General features: G+C 44.2%; 1 protein-coding gene across 1 annotated transcript in view; it reads left to right on the top strand.

Annotated features, from left to right (window-relative positions):
- GRK5 (G protein-coupled receptor kinase 5) overlaps positions 1–19,655 on the top strand; it is a 171,781-nt gene that overhangs the window by 45,772 nt on the left and 106,354 nt on the right. The window contains exon 2 of the mRNA XM_031062569.1: positions 15,928–16,023. Coding sequence (XP_030918429.1) covers positions 15,928–16,023 — 96 coding nt within the window. The remainder of the gene's footprint in view (positions 1–15,927; positions 16,024–19,655) is intronic.

The following is a 19,655-nucleotide window of genomic DNA, read 5'->3' as shown; positions in this document are numbered from 1 at the left end:
GTCTGAGGTCAATGTCCTTTCCCCTGGATTGTCTTTCCTGGTGCCATCCCTGTCCTCCTGTCTGCTTAGTCATCTGTAAGGTAGGCTGAGCATGGTAGGGAGAGCTCTTCTCCAGCCAAGGGTGTAAGCAAATTAAGAAGACAAATGCAATTAATCTGTGTTTTCTCTCACATTCCTCGTGCTGTGTCCTGCTGTCACCATGTGTTCCCCACTGTAGCCACTGAGGGATTTTCATTGGACATGGTACAGCTTTTGAGCATGTTTCCTGATCTGGATCTGCTGGTTAAAGGATTTGCTGCTGTCCCCCTCACATGATGATGGCACATACCAGCAAGGTTTCCCATGACTTTGTGAAAAAATAATTGCAGACTTCGTGTCATATGGTTGTTCTGGTTGAAACACACTGGTCTGAGCAATGTGAGTTGGAAGGGGAGTCAGCCTGTGACTTTGAAAATGTGCAAATCACCCAAAAGAAATTTGTCTCAGATGTTTTTATGGTATTTCGGTTGGAGTTCCATGAAAAGTACAAAAAATAACACTTTGTCTAAAAACAAAGTCCCAAAACAAACAAACCCATAATAAAGAAATGCTTGCCAAGAGTCATAAAAATCTTAAACTGTGATTTAATATCCTGTCTCTCTTTGTCTTAGTGGAAAAGGTCATATAGATGAAAGACATCTGCTGTTGTATCTCTCTTGGATTTCAGGACAAGACCAAAATGCTATTCTTGGCTTTTTTTTTTTTCTTTGTGTGTGTGAGCAAATTGCCATAAATTCCTTCTATTCAGTTGGGTCAGCTCCTGAAGAGGATGAACAGGCCTGTGGCAAGTGATTTCAGATGGAAAATCCCTTGTGTTTTATTCTTCAGAGACTGATGCATGCCTGTTGCAGTCCATTCCTAGAGGCATTTCCCTGAAACGAGGGGAGAGCAAGAGGCTCCCAGCCCCTATTCCCAGAGTTGCTTTCAAGAGTAGGATGGATGTGGAGGGGTAGCAGTCCAGTTTGGAACAGGTCAGAGATAGAAGGTGTCCTCAGAGGCTGATAGTCAACAAGAGGTGAAAAGAGGACACAACTGGAAAATAAAATAAGTAGTTAATGCTAGAAATGTTAGAGATGGGCATAAGACAGAAAGACAAGAAATGTCAGGGTGAAAGTGAGGGGAAACCCCTGGTCTGACTTGCTCTTAATTTTTCAATGTTCTTTCCATCATCATGTTTTTATTGAATCTGTTTGAAATGCAGTCAGCTCTGGACAACAGTGCATTTACAGCCCTTGATTGTTCCTGGCAACTTTTAATGTTTTTTCAGTAATACCACCCCATTTTGAAAAATGGGCCTTCCTCAGAAAGCAATTGTGTTGATGAGTGGGAAAACTGTGACCCTCTGAAGCCACAAGGGATGAAATCCTAACCCTTGCTGAAGGCAGAGGCAGCATCCCCAGCGAGTTCAGCATCTCACGGGGAGTGCTTTTGGCTGCTCTACCCAGCTGCAAACTCTTGGAGATGGGATCTGTGTTCATGTGTTGCCTCGTACAACGAGGTCCTGAATTTGTTGGCCCCCAGGCACTGCAGAAAAGCAAATGCTAAGTTGTCCTGTGAGCAGTGGAAGTGATGAAACATCCGCGCCATTGGATCCCCGGTGTCTGGTAAAGGGCGAGTGTCAGGCTGTTCTCAGCAGATCTTTTTGCTGCTTGTTCTCTCAGCTGCAGGAAGGTGCTGTGCAACCCCTGGACAAGTGACCAGCCCTTTGATGGAGGGGATCCACACCTGTGTGTATTCCCTTTCTAGAGCTGGGCAGCTTAAAGCAAATTTAAGAATGCTTTTCCTGCTAGCATCTAGCAGCCCTAGTTTTCTTAAGTCTTCTGACAATATCAACTGGAAAACTTTTCAAGAAGGATGGGTCTGGTTTTATTTTGGTTTTGTTTTTCCTAATTAAAGCTGAGCATTTAAACTGCCTGTGATAATTTCTTTTCCCAGTTGCACATGTGGAGCATCTCAACACGACTGTAAAAGTCATGCTAATTTATGTGAGGGCAAGATGAATCTTTAAGCTGGAAAAGCTTCCCTATTTTTGTTTGCAAAATGCTTTTATGTCTTTTAAGTAGAGGGCACTGCTGAAAAGCCAAGGATTGTGTTGGTTTTATTAATTTTATTTATGTACTTTAAAAGCAACTCAGAAATCTTTTACTTGATAATCTGAAGCCAAGGCAGCAAAGTGCAAATGACTTTGTCATCTACTAATGTGGAAAATGTGAAACAGAATAGGTGTACCTTCTACTGGGATTTTTTGCCCTCCCTCCATAGTTGTTTTTCTGCCTCTGGGAGATAAACATTTCTTTTTTAATAATTTAGAACATTGCCTTTTTAGGCATAAAATACAAATAATTTATTTTTAATTTTACTCTCACTGTAAGCACTCTTCCACATCTCTCATGTTATACTCCCATGAAAAACTTCCATACCAGGAAGCCTTGGAAAACAGCACTTACTTCAGAAATACTCTGCACCTGCAATTTTGTGCAGAGGGCACTCCTCAGTGCAGGTCCTTATCTCTCCCTCTCACAAGGGGCTTGTTGAAGGGCTTGCTGGAATTTGTGGTTCCCCATAAAATCAGCTGGAGTTATAGGTGCTGGACTTGAGGCTGTTGGGCTTGAGAACTAGTTCTGCTCTTGAGGCAGGTTTTAGGGCAATCACAGCCTGCATTTCAAGAGGATTAACTATAGAAAAGCACAGAAAATAACTGAAGATCCTAGTAAGACTGAGAGTCTAGGCTTTACCTTGAAAAAAATCCCATATCTTCATACCTGTGGAGGCACTTGTATGTTTGCTGGAGACAGAGGGAGGTTGTTAAATCCAGTCATTCCATCACAGGTGGAAAGCACAGCCAGGACAATCCTGCTTCCACCTGCTGCCCTGACACCTGTGCCCTGCTGCTGCTGGGGAGGCTGAGGGTGGCTCTGTGCTGTGCAAGGTGCAGGAGTGTCCCCAGCACCTGGAGAACCTGTGCCAGGAGCCCTGGCCTCCCTGCCTCCTCCTGTTTCTGCATGTTTTTCCCAGAAGCACTGTTTCCAGCTGGGGTCCTGTGTGTGTTGTCATTTTAAAACGTGTTTTGGAATGTTAACTTCAGCCAGCTGAAATTATTTCCTTTTTGCCCCCTTGCTGAGAGGGTTTATAAATATCGAGTTACACAGGAAGCAAATTCTCCTGTTATCAGATTGTTCTGTAGTCACTTTTCTTTTCCTCAAAAGCATAATGGTGAACTTTATCAGTGCTCAGTCCTTTGTTTCCTATTAAACACGAGTGATTAAGATGCTGTTTGGCTCTCTGGGAAGAGTTACTGACCTGTTTTGTCTGTAAATGTATCTTCAAATTAGGAGACACCTGAAGCTGGTAGGAAGTGGGTATTAATTGGGTTCAAGTTCCACGAGCACAGATTGCAGTTTCCCAGTGGGATGTGGTAAATAGCCGTCACCAAGATAATATTAATTACATTATCTCCCAGAATGGTCCCAGGAGGTGCTAAAATAGCACAGGGGCCACTTGGGCTTAGATGCTTAGACACAAAGATCAGTGTTTGCTGCTGTGCTGCTCAGCACAGTGCAGAGCATGTGGCGTCACTGGGGCAGCGGGGTGAGATAAGGAGGCCGGGATTTTCTGCCCAGCTGCTTGGGGTTTTTCTCTCATGAGTTTGAAAATCAGAATTTTATCTAAAGCAATAGCTGTATGTCTTCTCTCTGCCCTGACACCCGACAAGGAATGATGATAGCAAGCCCTAAAAAATGAGTTTCATAAAATACCTGGACAGAAAATGTTTCCTGCTGCAGAGATTGTGACTTCCTTGTAGATCTGTTCAGCTCTAGAGTGACTCCAAGTGCCACACAAGCAGTACACAGACCTCATTTATCAGAATCACGCTCCATGCAATTGACTTTATAGCCAGTCATGCCCCTGGCACTGCAGTGCTGTGCTCTGTGCCATGAGCACTGTTACAGGTTGTGTGGGCTGCACCCTGGCCACTGCCCCTCCCAAAACTACAGCTCACAGGCCTTTCAAAAGTCTTGTCAAAAGCCCCTCTCTCAGTTTTGTCTTGTCAAAAGCCCCTCTCTTAGCTTTGCTCAGCTGGAAGGACAGGGGCCATGGGGCATGCAGGGACAGCTGTCTGTCTGGTGCCCATGTGAAGGTCAGACCATCCTCACACTGGAAATGCTGAGCCAGATGCCTCCCTTAGCCCTTGAGGACCATGTTAAGTCTTTTTAGCCTTTGAGGACCCAGCAGCTTTCCTCCCCCAGGTACTGATTAGGGCCAGCAGCAGGAAGCAAACAAATGCACTGTTCAATGATGTCTTGTCATGAACTTCTCCACTGGTAATTGAAGTTCAGCAAGCTGGGTTCATGTGGGATGGAAACTTGGCCTTGGAGATGAATGAACTCTGACCTGATAATCAGACTCTTCTGTCTGGGCTAGAAAAACATGGACCTGGTAAACATGGACCTGGTGGTTTGTTAGGGACATGCTGGCAGACACTTAAAGACAGTGATGCTAAAGGCACCATTATAATTAGCTCAGCCAGAGACTGAGCACATAGATTGACTTAAAAAACAGTGTGGCTGTTCTGCAGTATCATGACCCCTGTAGAAAACACTGCTGAACGAATACTTAGGCTTTAGTCACCTAATTCAGGGTTAGGCATCCTTGTTAACAGTGTTATATGTTACCACTGTTAATTAAAGGTATCAGCATGTCCCCTAATGAGGGGGATTACTTGCCACGTAAGAAGTCACATTATGCTTCTCAAAAACGGACTGGTAGGTTGACACTGTGTTTTTTTTAATATTCAGAAAGTGCTTGTTCCTTGTTTGTGAAGCTTAAATTAAACACCAGAGGGGTTCACGTGCATTCAGATGAAGGGGGAAGATGTGCCCTACAGTCTCTTTCACAACAGCTCAAAGCTAACAGAACCACCTTAAAACAAAGGGAAGCTTTCATCCTTCTTCTTACAGCTACACATGAAAATCTGAATTGCAATGAGATTGAGCAACTGGAAGAAAATAAATAAGTAGACCTCATTCTTCCCTGTGGAAGTTGTTTCAATAGAAAAGTATTAGGCAGCTTCAGAAAATGTCACTAACTGGGTGAAAGTGGTCCCCATGTATTTCCCAGTTTCCTTACTCCTCCCATGATGACAATTTCCACTAAGAGATGCATTGTTGAACCAGGGTTGTGCAGGACGATGAAAGCGGGACATTTTCTGGAGAGGGAAAATGTACAGATTTTTTTTTGCATTTTTTAATATATTCTGGTAATTATTTTTTTTTCCTGTCGCTCTCTATTTTTCTTCAAAATGAGAGGAAACAAGCGCGGGCTGGTTTTTATGGTGCAATTCACACTCCTCTAATTGTAATTTTTTATTTATTTATTTTTTATGCTTGCATAAAAATAAATCTAGATCTGACTTTTTTATTAAACGCAAGCAAACAATGTTTCTTTCCAGAGTGAGCAGGGTAATCTGTGGATGGGCCCAGAAGGTTCTGGTTTGTGCTGGAGTCAGCAGCAGTTCCCTGCAGTGACTTCGTTTGACCTGCGCTGCTCTGACAGGCTGGGGCTGGCAACAATCTCAGCCTCAGCCTTCAAAACATTCCTTTGTAGCCAAGTGTGCTTCTGCTTTCTCTGAAATATCTGGTGTCACTTTTAACAAGAGGGGAAACAGACGTTCGTCACCATTAATTCACTGGACAATTAAGCCGCTGATCTCTGACCTCCTGCCATTATTGCCTTTCAGAGCCAGGGTAAGGACCCCACAGATATCTGTTCTCTGTCATTCCCTGAGAGCTGTCCTGGTATTTTATTTACTCAGAGGCTTAGCTGTTGCCCACCACCAGCCAAATGTATATGCTTTGTAATAAAAATTGCTAATAAGCTGTCCCGGGCAGTGACATTAATCTCTGAGTGACGATAACAGCAAGCAAAGGGAGCAGCTGGCTGTCAGGAAAGCATGTGAGTGGGAATCATACATTTATTTAGATTTATGTACATATTAGAAGTGCCCATCCCTGGCTGCAGCTGCTTTTGATGCTTTGGGCTGCCTTGGGCATCCAGACCAGAGGCAGGGGCTTTCCACTGGGAGGTGTGGGATTGCTGCATGGTGCTGTTTATTCTTCTTGCTGCATCTTCCAGGCTATGACAGTACTTAGCTTTTGCTCTCTCCTGGAGTCCCTGGTGGTAGGATCTTTGCTGCTCTCAGGGGGGCTGATGGCCCAAATCAATACCTTGCTTTAGTTCTGGCCCCAGGGCTGCAGTGAGAGCCAGTGGAAGCGCAGGGCTGTGTGGGCCATGAGGAAATAGTTAATGCATGCCTGGCACAGGGCTCTGGTTTGTGTGGTGGGTGGGAGAGGCAGCCGAGCTGGGCCAGCTGCTTGCATCATCTGACGCTTACACCATGCAACCTTCAAGCCTCATTTTTCACTCACTGCTTTTGAAGCACTTCATTAGCTAATCAGAGGAACCCTCTGCCTTTGCTCTGCAAGTTCCCTTGTTTTTTGTCTTCTACCTCCTAATTTTTTCTTTTCTTTTTTTCTTTTAGTTCAGCTTTTTGTGTTGAGTCCTTCAACTGGTAGCTATAGTAACACCCCTGAGTGAGTGGCTGTCGTACACTTCTGCAGCCCACTCCCCTCAGGGAAGCTGTGCCAGGCTGTCACACACCTGCAATGCCTTGGCACCCCCTCCTGTAGGGTTTTCTCCAGACAACAGGGACAGTCTTAGCTTGGGAGCCAGCTCCATCCTGCTCTCTATTTGCAGCTGCAGCCCACAGTATATTGTGGCAGAAGGAATGAGTCACTGGCAGAGCAATCTGTTGCATCAGATAATCACAGATTACCTCCATTAACCCAAATCCCTTCTGTAACCTTCTACAGTAATGATCCCAAAAGCTGACGCAGACAATACTGTTACCATCATGGCTTGGGCTGTCTTTAAAAAAAGAGGATGTTTTCTGTGGTTTCAGGGGGGATCTAGCAGCACCATCCACAGAGAGCAGCTGTTGGTACCTTGTTACTGGACAAGATGATGGGGCCAAAGCCAAGCTTTGTAGCTAAGGGAGGGGGAGGTCTCCCCTAAAGCTGGCCATGTCCTTTTGCACCAGTCCTGTGCACCCTCTTACAGCTTTCCCTGGTATCCACACAGAATCTCCTTCCTCCAAATCAATGCTTGTGCCCACACCTTTTCCCCTCTGCCAGTCCATCACTGCAACTGGCAAATGCTTGTTGTAACCAGGCATTTCAGGGGGGGTTCACCCCCTCTCCACATTGCCCCTATGGTGTCTTTCAAGGCTCCTCATATATCTAGGGTTTAATTTATGTTTTTTGAATATGTCTGAGAAATTGGTGTGTTGCTTGACCACGGGGAGCAAGGAAGATGGTAGTTATCTGCTTTTGTGGTGAAGAAAAACGTGTCTGGTCCTGATCCCAAATAGAGCATGACCTAGTGTGAGACGTTGTGATGCTGCACTTTCCTTCCTGGCTGACTCTGGAAGCAAAAGGTGTCACAGAAGGGAAATTCCCCTTAAAAAATTCTGTCACTACAGCCCATACACATGGACTAAGGAGGTTCCCAGCCTAATTTTCACCATTTTTTAACATGTGGATTTCTGGGTTCTTGTCAGAACACCTCGAAGGTTTACCAATTCTACCAGTTTGGTGGAACTGATTAATCAGCCTAATAAAACAAGCTATTGTTTTAGTCTCAAGCTGTTAATTTTTCATGATGTCTACAAAAATTCTTTTCTTTAGTCTTGTTGGTAAGTTTATTTAGGTGAGGGTAAAAAACCAGAATAGAACATAATTCTCAGAGCTTGGCTATAGGCTGCTGATAGGAACCTCCCATCCAGCTGGATCTCCTCCCCACAGTTCAGAAATACTCCTTATAAGACTCAAATGTCAGGAACACAGAGGCTAAGTTATTTTTTTAGGTACTGCAGAACTATTTGCAGAAGAAAAAGCCCACACAGCTCTTTGACAGGGACAGACAGAACCCACATGGTTTCCTGCTCAGGGCTGGGTTTTTGCATGTTCTCCCTCTGGAACTGGCATCCTATTTTTCAGGGGAGCTGAACCCCATGTATTTGCCTGCACCAGGGTCAGGTTTCCTTGCAATCCTCCTGCCTGTCTCATATTGCACATTGTGCTGTTGTGATGCTAAACATCAGAACTGCACATTATGGATCAGCAGATCAGCAAAGCTTTTTAGGTTTCTCCTCACTTATCTCAGTGTCTAACTAGGATCCAGGAGTCCCTGTAAGGTATTTTGGGTTTAGGGGCCAGCCCTGAGAGAATTTGGGCTGCTTGGGGAGCACTACACACCCCCCTGGGCAGTATCCATGGGCAATGCATGGGCTGTATGTGGGTGATGAGTTCACAGACTCATAAAATATCCTGAACTACAAGGCACCCACAAAGAGCATCATCCTGACCATGCACAGGACCACCCCATGTTGCATTTGCAGGTTTGGGTTTGGAGGCATTGGTTGGTAGCTTGCATGCATGTTGCTAAACAGGGTAATAAATATATAGAACAGGTCATAAGTTTAAAAGCCATTGCTTAAAGAGGAGTTCCTTCCTGGAAAGATGTTATCAAGCCCTATTCAAGCAGGATTTCTGGAGCAGGGGTTTGCATTCTTCCTTTGGAAGAATGGGAAGGAGGTCTCTTACAGTCAGTGCAACTCACAGCTGTGCAAATTAACTCGAGGGAATTGGTAAGAAATGTGGGAATTTAGTCACTCAAACATTCAGCTATGGGGAGACCACGTTCCTTGTTTAATTCTTGTGTACTTCAGAGCATGTGACAGTTGAGAACATTTCTGACAAAAGAATCTTCCTTTCAGGGAATGAAGTTTTGTCAAAAATTAAAGGGTTTGCAGGAAAGTGTCTGCTTAAAAGAAGAGATGATTTGCTTTTTCTACCTTCTTATTGACAATATAGAAACATCATCTTAACAAAGTAAAGAATGTCAATTTACCATACCCATTTTGTTCCAGTGATATCTTAGCACTCTATTTGATGTGTTCTATGATAATGTTTTGACGTTAGAGAACTGAGATGACTCAAATGTTATCACAGTGAAATGGTTTCATGTCTTTACATCAGAATTTTGTAGAACTTTGAAATCCTGTTTTAGCTGCAGTTTGGAGGAAAGGTCCACTGAGAGATTTAATATTTTCAGCAGAGTGATAACCTTGAATATCAACAACTCTGTTCAAAAGCTTGGTCTCCCATAGTAATCATTGATATGGAGGTGTTACAATTTTTTTTCTATTATCCACACTATTGATGAAGAAAACCTCTCAGTAGTCCCCAGACAGTCCCCCAGATATGTTGAATCAGCCAGTACATGGTAGTGCATTCTAAACCCAACAAAAATGCCTGGGTTTGTGCCAGTAGCCTTGTTTACTTTGAGGTCAAGAATAGGAAATTGAAATTTTGAGCTCTTCTCAGTTTTACTGTTTAAGATTATAGCTGGCTTCATTTTTGTTCAATTTACTGTTTGTTTATTTATTAATAGATTGTAAATCTTCCATAGACTTTGTATCTTTTGGATGATTTTTGTTCGTGGCATAAAAGCCAACAATCTCTTTTTGCTCATTTATCAGCTGCAGATAAACACAATGCAGTTAAATGCAAGGTATAAAAGAGAGAGATACCATAATAGACAAACTATAGGTGTTTATGTTGGGGGAAATTAAACTGCATCCAGGGAAATTTGTGACCAAGCAACTCTCTATTAGCATAGCAGTGAAATGTAAACCCAGTATGTGTGAACTGACCCACAAAACCCAAAGAAAACTTGTTCAAATAATCTCAAAGATGCATTAAAAATATCCAGTGGAGGATGTAGGCAGAGTTGTGTGGAGAATGCCACAAACTGGGATGCCTACTTAAGACTTAGAGAAGAAATTAAAGGCTTGATTTTTAAGTTTAGTTAAGTCCTTTCAATGTGCTCTGACCAGGCATGCAGGTAGCCTATGCAAAGTCTCCTTACTAGGGTAGTAACAAAATGGCCTTGGCATATGATAGTGAAGCCCTGAGGATCAGTCTACAAAGACTAATCCCTTAGCTTTCTCTGTCCCTTCAGGGCAGTAGATGTTACTAAAGCATATAATTATTATAATTAACATAAAAAATGTGTTGTTAAAGTCATGTTTCATCCTCTTATCAGTGTTTGCAATATTACCTGACCTCTTCTTTAAATCATAGGCAGATATTCCTGCAGTAAGTGTTTATCAGCACTGACTTCTGTAAGCCAAGGTTAATGGTGCTTTAGATGCCAGTTGTATGCAAAATATTTTGCCCTCAGATTGCAAAGCCAGCCTGACTCTTGCATGTTCCTCCTCTAAAACTGGCATCATATTTTTGTTTGTGCTTTTGCTTGTGAAATTCCCATCAATGTGGTTCTGGAGGCTTACACAGAAACACATCTGTTCTTCATTCCCAAGAAGCAGTGAGGTGTTTGACACAGTGGTTGTCAGGCTTAGGTATTTGTAGCAGCATTTTGAGCAAATGTGCTGTGGCAGCAGGGGAGATGGGCACAAAACCCTTATCATGGTCTGTGATTCTCCAGAGCCGCGCTCATCAAAAAAGGCTGCGGGAGATAAAACCAGATTAGCGTCGATAACGGGCTGTGTAACAGGATTCTCTTCTGAGGACCTGCAGTGGACTTTTTATTGTATCTGATAAAAGAGACTGATTTGCAGAGGCACTGCACCCCATGGTGGACACCCACCTGCTCTTGGAAATCCAGCCCTCCTACTCATGGCATTTTCCTTGGGCTGACAGGAGGGGATTCATGAAGAGGTTCCTGGCGGTCTTGTAAGTGCTTGTTTTAAGCACAGGTTAAATCAGGAGTATCATCTAAGATCTTTTTGGAATAAACCAGGGTTCCTGGGGTTTTTTTCCCAGAGGAGAGAGACAGGATGAAGGGCAGAGAGCAAGCAGTCTTTTATTCTTTAAAAACAAGCCAGTTTTATTTGCTAGTACCGCTGAGCGTAGGTAGAACTAATAGGAAAGAAGGATAGTGAACCTGGGAGAACTTCCACATGAAACAGGTCTAATAGGGGTGAAACTGTTTGCCTCAGAGGCTGAATGTATTAGACATGAAAAATTCCTAGGGGAAAATGATGGGCTGGTAAGTTTTATTCATGTTGTCTCATTAGGACAAGGCGCTCTAGGAAAACAAGATTAAAATTAGTATTCTTTTCCTTCACAAATACACAGTTAATCTTTGGTATTCACACCCACATGAGACATGAGGGCATTCAACAGTGCAGGGCGTTTACCAGGGTCGTAAGAACAGCCTGATTCTAAGTAGCACAGATGCTAAAAAAGGAGAGGACATTGATTGGAAGCCATACACCTTCATGTTTTGTTAGCCATATCTAATTAATAGAATATGGAACAAATTTAATGTCTTTCAAATACTTCAGAAACAGATTTCCAGGATCTTCCTCTGAAGCTGCCTGCAGTCCATCCTGTACTGGCCAGACCTTACTCTAATATGGCAATTCCATATAGAACACATAGCTTCAAACACCTCCCTGGGACAGAGCAGGGAAAGGATGGCACGAGGAAGAAAAGAATAAACATAAACATCTTGTGAGTGGAAACAGGACACTAAACATTATTTTTCTGACTTTTAATATTTATGGAGTTTGTTTCACTGCTTTCACTGTGTAATCAAGCCTTGCATTCTGAGGCTACAGAGCTCTCTGCTGTTGTTGGGAAGGCCCTGGGTGACAACCCAGGTACTGTTTTGAAGTGGAAGATAGAAGCTGTAGTCATCCTCCAGTGATCTGTGGATCAACTAGATTGCAGTTAATATAACTGCATTAAATACTTGGCAGTCTTGGATTAGCCAGGCCTGGCAGCATGGGATGTGTTGCTGCCTTATCAGCTTGGCCAAGAATAGAGCAGCAGTAGGAAGCCAGATTGTCCATCCTTAAAATCCACCTTGCATGGTGGCATGAGGCACAAATGGAATATGCTACGGGTGTGGTGCTGGAATAAATTCATCCAACAATATGTTTTACTCTGTGTTGTAAATAATCTTCAGTCATCTGAGCAGGAGCATGGCTCTCTTTAGCAGAATTAACAGGCTCAAAGCCTTGGCTTCTTCAGCTTTATCTTCAGCTCCATCCTGTGTCTCTGATTTCTCATTTAATTTTGACTTAATATCTCACTGGCTTAATAATATGCAGGTGTTTTCGTGTCTCCTCTTGGTGTTAGGAGAATAAGTATATCCTGAATAATGGAGGGGGAAAAAAGGAAGGCGCTTTAGACTAAGGGTAACTCCTACTGGCAGATGTTTTACATGTTGTGCCTCTGGTTATGTCTCTCTCCTCACAAGCAGAGATCAGAGCTAGATTTGCTATGCAGCATCACAAGATGATGTGAAAAATGCCATGTATTTTTCAGTAGGTAGGATGTAGAGCAAATGCTTTTGTTTCCTGCAGGACTGGTTGACATGTTAGAGAATTAGCTTCAACCCTCAGTTTGCAAATGCTGAGTTGTTGAGTGCAGGCAAGGCAGCGGGGCTGAGCTCTTGTGCTGCTGCTGGCAGCTCACCTATGGTAGTCAGCAGCAAAGCAAAATTTTAAAGCAGTCAGGCCCTCCAACACTGCATGATGGAACTTCGATTTTAAACGTGGCATGTCTGTCAAGTCCTGCCCTGAGAGCTGCCTTGAAGAGTGCAAATCCTCCTGTATGGAATAGAGGGTGCAAAGGCAGCAGTCGAGGCAACGTGTGAAAAGCTTCCCTCTGCAACCTGCACCATGACCTGTTCAGAGAAACCTCCCCTTTCAGCTTTTAGCTCTGCCAGACAATTTGCTGTGTGTCTCAGCTGTCTCACTGCATTATGTCCTTCAAACCCCCCCAGAGTTAACGTTTGGAGGCAGCAAACACTGCTGGCTCCACGAGAAGAGCTGGGAGCGGAAAGGTCAGGTCGATTAAAGCACTTGATCAGAATCTTTAACATAAAGACGTCACAAGCAAAGCAGGAACGCTGCTTCACACTCAGCTAAGAGCAAATGATTCATCAGGCAAGGCTGCTTGTTTTTGGAGGATAGCCACAAAAGAGAAGGGAACATGCTGGCTGTATCGATCACGGTTGTAACGGGGGGCCGCGGAGCCCTTCCCTGGTTTTGATGGGAATTTAATGTCAGGAATACATCATCCCATGTAAATACATCAATACATATGTTACATTGAATGGATTTTAAAGATGTTCTGGCCCAGCTTAGCAGGACCATATCACCTCTGCACAAATCTCTGAGCTGTCATTTAGAACAAAGGGCTGTTCTGCAACTTTGTGTGTTGCTTGATGCTGCTAAAGATGGAGACTTTTGGGGAGGACTTCTGTGAAGGTGGCTGGAGAAGCAGGTGTGCTCTGGAATCTCTAGTGCTTGTGCCTACAAGGCAGACGTTCAGTGGGTGAAGATGTACCAGTGTTGAGCAGATTCAGGCTAAAGGATGGTTTCATCTGGCTGACCCCCATTGCCTCCTGTGTCCAAAAGTGTTTGGAAATGCATCCCTTGAGCAGAGAGCTCCTGCTTGCCCCAAGCAGCATCTCTGTCTGACCCTTGGCAAGGGTGCTGCAGTGGCAGCAGCCAGAAATGAGAGGCACATGAGGTTTAGGTTTGGTACCAGGACAAGGTTTTTCACCCAGAGGGTGGCTGAGCACTGGAACAGGCTTCCCCCCAGGGAAGGGCTCACAGCACCAAACCTGTCTTGAGTTCATAACACATTTGGACAGCACTCTCAGGCACAGGTGTGTTTCTTGAAGTGTCCTGTGCAGGGCCAGGAGTTGGACTCAATTATCTTGATGTGTTCTTTCCACCTCAGAGTATTGTAGGATTCTGTGATTCTAAGATAAATGAGTATGAGGAAAAACACAAAGAGAAGAAAAGTTCAGGCAAGAATGGTTCAGAGAAGAAAATGCAGCCATAGAGAATGACTGGAAGAGAAGGAAGCAGGAGTTCCTGGTGGAAAGATCATTTTCCCAGAGGAGTATGTGAAGGGAGGGTGCAGGGAGAGAAGTGTAAGTACAGTGGGATGAGGCATAAGGGCAGCAGCACAAAGGAAAATGCCCCTGGAAGAGAAGGAAGAGAGGAGCAAGTGGAGATGGCAGCCTGGCATGCAGGAGCCACTGTGCAGATGGCAGGAATGGACTTTTGGGGACATGAACACCAGTGAAGACCCTTAGGGCTGCTGAATCCAACCCCTTGTGGCCACTGGCAGCCAGAGCAGAGCCATCTGGGAGCAGATGTGCTCCAGAAGTTGATGAACAGATGATCACAGTCCTCACCCCAGCCCACAAAGTGCTCAACAGCACTTTGTAGTTCACCTAAGGCCCTCAGCATGCAAGACCAAGAGAGCAGGACAAGCTCTCTGGTGCTGTGGGCAGAGGGATGGGGGAGGAAATGACCTCAGCAGCAGTGGTTGGGATGCACTGATGGGGGGGGTTGAAGCAGAATTCATGACAGAGCCAAGGGATATGTCTGTGTTGCAGAATACTGTGTGATGGGGAGGCAGTCTCAGCTCTCTGTGCTTTGCTGCAGTCTGATTCCTGGAAAGGATAGCAGGGCTGTGCTCCTGAGAGTCCAAACAGGCTGGTTCCTGCAGGGCCAGTGCAGATATCTCAGCTCTCCATTGCATACTGCAGAAATACAATCAGCTCCTAACAATAAGGAGTTTAAAATAATTCAATAATTCAGACTCTATAATGGCAAAACCAGTGGCCATCAGAAGCAAAGGAATAAAAGGTGAGACTCAAAAGAAGCTCTCTTGTGGCAAAGGTGTCACTGTGTGATCAGAAATGCCCCACAGAGAGCAATGCTTGTGATTTTTTTTCCGAGGCTCCTGTTTTCTCTCTGGTGGTCTGCTACTTCTTGAGTCAGTGCTCTCCTAATTTAGCCTGTAATGTCATGCAGGACCCAAGACACTCTCAATCTGCAATTGTGACTCTACCAACCCCTCTACAGAATTAACTCAGCTCTGAATTAGTCATTCAGCATGCCAGAGCATGCAAAATAGACTCAAGTGGATCAGATTTTGCGTGCAGGGACTGAATTGCAGTAAATACAGGGACTCAGAGAATCCAAGTCTGCATCTGGGCTCTCTCGTCCAGAGGGATTCTCCTCCTCCATTGGCTGCACAGCCTCTCTAAGCAGAACAGAAAGAAGAACCAATAAATGATTTTTTTTCCTCATGAAGCCATTAATTTTATCCTTCAGTTCTCCTGTGGCAGCAGCAGTGACCAGAGTGTGTAAGAGCAGCAGTAGTGCCGTGGCAGGATATGTAATGTGAGGGTGGGAGGGGATGGCAGGAATTGAATTTGAATTTTTCTGTTTTTCAGCACTTTTTTGGGATAGAATCAGGGCTTGTCCCAAAACCAGAAGGGGGATATCTGCATTGAAGAGGTGTGAACTGTAATTTTACAAGATGGTTTGACTTGTGGGAAGTGGCTCTTGGTTGGGGAAGAGGTGATGGTGGAGGTAGCACTGTCATCTCAGCTGGACCTGGTGGGCAACAAGTCCACTAACTTTCAGTGAGCAGATGCCACCTCCTTGGTCTGTTTTGAGTTCAAACAAGTTGAGATTTGATCTGTATCATAGAATCATAGAATGGTTTGGCTTAGAAGGGACCTTAAAGGTCATCTAGTTGCAAACCTCCTGCCATGGGCAGGGATATCTTTTGCTGGACCAGATTGCTCAGAGCCCCGTTCAACCTTTCCTTGAACACTTCCAGGGATCTGCTTGTACATCAACCCACAGGGTCTCAGCTTTAATTATTAATGGTATCCGTAAGAATTGTGACTGGGTAGGTAAACTCTAGGTGGAACTGTGTCCCCAAAGCAATCTAATCCTGGTATTTCTCTCTCTCTCTGCAGGGGGTGGAGGGAAACGCAAAGGCAAAAGCAAAAAGTGGAAGGAAATCCTGAAATTCCCTCACATTAGCCAGTGTGAAGATCTCCGAAGAACAATAGGTAAGAGCTTTTCCCTTCTTTGGAAGCGCAGCATAAATAAAACATTCTATCAGAACTGGCTCATTAGAATGGCATTAAAGGTTCTCATCATTACAGGGAGTCAGTTTACAGGTGGGCATGCAATGCACGTTCCTCCCGTGGTGCTGCCGCGCAAAAAATGCTGATTTTCTGTTCCTGGAAGGGGTTGTGAACCTGGCAGGAGAGGCTGGAATGCTGCACTGGCAGCATGGGGCTGGCAGCATCCAGGCCCTTTGTTTTCCATACCCAGGTTCCAGGACCCAAAGGGGTTTCACAGCTGGACAACACCTGGCATGTGGGACAGGGGCTTTCACTCTGTCCCTGCCAGTGTGGCTGTAGCAGCACATCCAGAAAGGAATCCCCTCATCACATCCTGCATTCCCTTCTAGTAAGTATCTCCTTATCTGGGAGGAAATGAGCCTTGCTGACTGTAAGTTAGTGGTAATTATAGTGTGGATATGATGTTTGAAGCAGCAGCCAGGCTTCTCCCAGGCAGGTTTGCTCAGCAGCACCATTGCCTATTCAACTTAATGGAGCTTTTTTTACAGGACGTGTAAAAAACTTATTTTAACTTAATTTGTTTTATTCGTGTGGGCCAAATGCTGCAGATTTGGCAGGGAGCTTGCAGTGTCCATTTTCCTAGCACTGCATTTCTCCTGCTCATACATGCCAAATTTCAGCATTCCTCTGACTGCTGCCTTGGCAGACATGGCCAGTAGCTATCTGCTTCTGCATTCTCCCCTGGAAAGCCCAGGATTACTGGTCTCACCACAAGAGGTTAACTTCAGCATTTGAGGCTTCTTTTCTCTCCTACACATAAAACCCAGCCACTGGCAAGAAATGAATGAAAGGCAAGAATCTGTAACAACTGAGATAACGGGCAGCATAATTTGTCTAACTTGGGTGAACTCCTGGGGTCTGAGTGACAGTGCCCTGGCACTATTTACATTAGAAATCCACAGCATGTTTACGCAGAGGAAATATGTGGAATGTTTGGAAGACTCTTTTCATGGTCTCCTTCAGTAAAATTTTCTTCCTTCGCCTTCTGTTGTAGCTAAAAGGAGGTAAAGAAAAGAGGGGAGGCAGGAGAATAGGGTGCAGGTTTTCCCCAGTTGACAAACATACAAAGCCTGACCAATTTCTGAAGGTACAGAACCTGCTGGAAGCAAACCTGACTTAATATATTGCAATTTGCAAAGGGAATTCTCCCCATTGTTCTGTCAGCCTTGCTTTCCAAAGGAGAAAATGGCTCCAGATAAAACATTCTCTCTTTACAAAGGTGTACTATCCTAAAATGAGTAGTCTTTAAAAAATTAAGTCTGCCAATTATTTCTGTTTCTGAAATGCTATTTCTGGCAGTTTTTGTGTGTGGCAGCTTCACCCTGATGTAATTTGTTTTGCATTTTTTTGGTGAATGATTTGGTGATGTAACCAGGCAAGAGCCATTGTGGGTTCTCTGGGCAGATTTGGTTTCAGTCACTGCAGTGATTACCTGTTAGCTGGGAATTTTAGCAACTGCCTTTTCCACAGTGGGAAATAAGCTCCAAATCCTGGTTCTGTAACTCTGATTTTTGGTGAGTTGAGCTGGATGTGATTACACAAGGAATAAGGCACTGCTCAGCCTGAATAATGTAATTTGTCCTTGCTGGCTCTGCCATTTTCAGTGAATCTCTGAAGTTGAAACACCCCAGATAAAGAGTTGTCTGAGTTTCTCCTGGCTGATACAGGGTGTCTGACACATCTTGGGTGGGTGGGTCTGTAGCACTAAGTCCTTTCCATGTGTGTGCTCAGGCTGGATCCACTGCAGCTCCCTTGCACTGGGCTCTGTGCTCCCTGGACACCCAGGAACCAGCACTGGTCACTGCAGTCTGGCCTTAAATGCCTTCTTTTCCTGCCTCTGCTGAGGAAGAACAATTCCCCTGGCTTTAACCCATTCTTCTTTTGTTATTTTCTGCAAGTCCTTTAAAAGGATCTCAGGATTTCAGACTAGTGTTTGCACAGGTACAGGGAATGTACTGAAACATCTTCCCTGGCCCTTCAGCTGCTCTGGGACTTGCAGGGGATTCAATGTCTTGGGGTGTCTGCACATCAGCCCATGCCCTAACAAATTCTTACCTTTCTAGTTCAGAAATAGGGAGCCCAGAAAGGCTTTTTCCTCCAAGGCCAGGTTGGATGGGGCTTTTAGTGGAAGGTCTTTTAGGGGGATTGGAATTTGATGATCTTTCCAACCTTCCAAACCATGGTTCTAAACTTTATACAAGGAAAAGGCTACAGCCTAATTCAATTTGTTTAGAGAGCAGGACAAATACAGGCAGGTTCTGCTCATCACAGACCCCTTTGCTGCCTGTCCTCCTCCCAGCATTTTCCATCAGACAGAGTCTTGCCACTTAAAGTTAAGAAAAAAAATCACAGCAAGTCTTGGAGGATTGGATGAGCTGGAGCACTAGGCTGTTGAGGTTTTGTTGTATTCCTCTCTTCTGGATGCTTCCCAAGAGCCTCCTGGGAAAGACTGGAGGCAGGAATGGGATGGACTTTTTGATTTAGAGCAGTCATGGACTGCACAGCTTAGTTTAATGTAGCCATAAGCAATAGGTGGAAAATGCTGCTGTTGAAGTTGTGGCAGTACAGCCTACATGTGTGTGTGGATGCCCACATTCTGGTGTAAAAACGTGTGTGCTTTTGCACCCCGCTAAGATGTACTGAAAAGAGTCTGTGTCTTAAAAAAATACTGTAGTGTGAAAAGAAATCTGTGAAAAACAGGAAGGCTGAAATAAACCAAGGGTCTGCGACCTGTGTTGACACAATTATGAGTCAGTTCATACCTTTTGGTTACCTCTGTGTTTACAGGAGACTCTGTGTTTGACTATCCATCATCTGGTGTCTCACTGAAAGACTTGCTTAGTAAAGCCCTTTTTTTCCCCTCCTTCTTGTGCACAGAAATAAAAATCAAAACACCCGAGAGAAACACTGCTTTTTGATAAATAAACAAACACTGGAAACGTCTTTATTAAATGTGCCATTTAGCCAAGGAGCTATTTTTTTGGACTGGACTTAAAAGCAACTTCTTTTCTCCTTTCTTTTTTGTCCAAAGTACGCAACACCTTTTGCAGGGAAATTCAGTGGCCTTCATTGTGTGCTAATTAAATAAGCAAGGGAAGCAGGGATGCTGCACTTTGCTGGGCTCTGAGAGAGGCTTCTATACTATGAATGGCTAATGCATGTTTCCATTTGCAGCCCTCTTCTTGGCTGTATTTAATTGTATTAAAACAGCCGGCCCTTTCCAGGTTGGAAGATTTCCATATTGGCACCAGAGGCCCAGTCAGTCAATAAAAACTGATTTTTGAGGCATAGCTACCATGACTCATGTGATGGATGCTGCTGTAGATGGGGTTCTGCTATCTTTAAAACTCACAGATGACAGCTTAGCAAAAGAGCGATGTTTCAAGGGAAGAGAAAAAAAAAATACCAAGGAAAAGCTTTAAAAGTTCCTGTATTTGACATGACATGAAGAGATGCCAAAAGTTAGAGATATCCACCAGTTTAAAGGCCATCAATAAAAAGAAATATAAGAAAAAGTTGCAGTTTGAAAAGCCAGAGTGTCTTTTTGATGATAA

The sequence above is a fragment of the Geospiza fortis genome, unplaced genomic scaffold, assembly GCF_000277835.1.
Source record: "Geospiza fortis unplaced genomic scaffold, GeoFor_1.0 scaffold719, whole genome shotgun sequence".
In the NCBI taxonomy this organism is placed as follows: domain Eukaryota; kingdom Metazoa; phylum Chordata; class Aves; order Passeriformes; family Thraupidae; genus Geospiza; species Geospiza fortis.
Note: the sequence above shows the minus strand (reverse complement) of the source record. Positions and strands in the feature narration are given on the sequence as shown.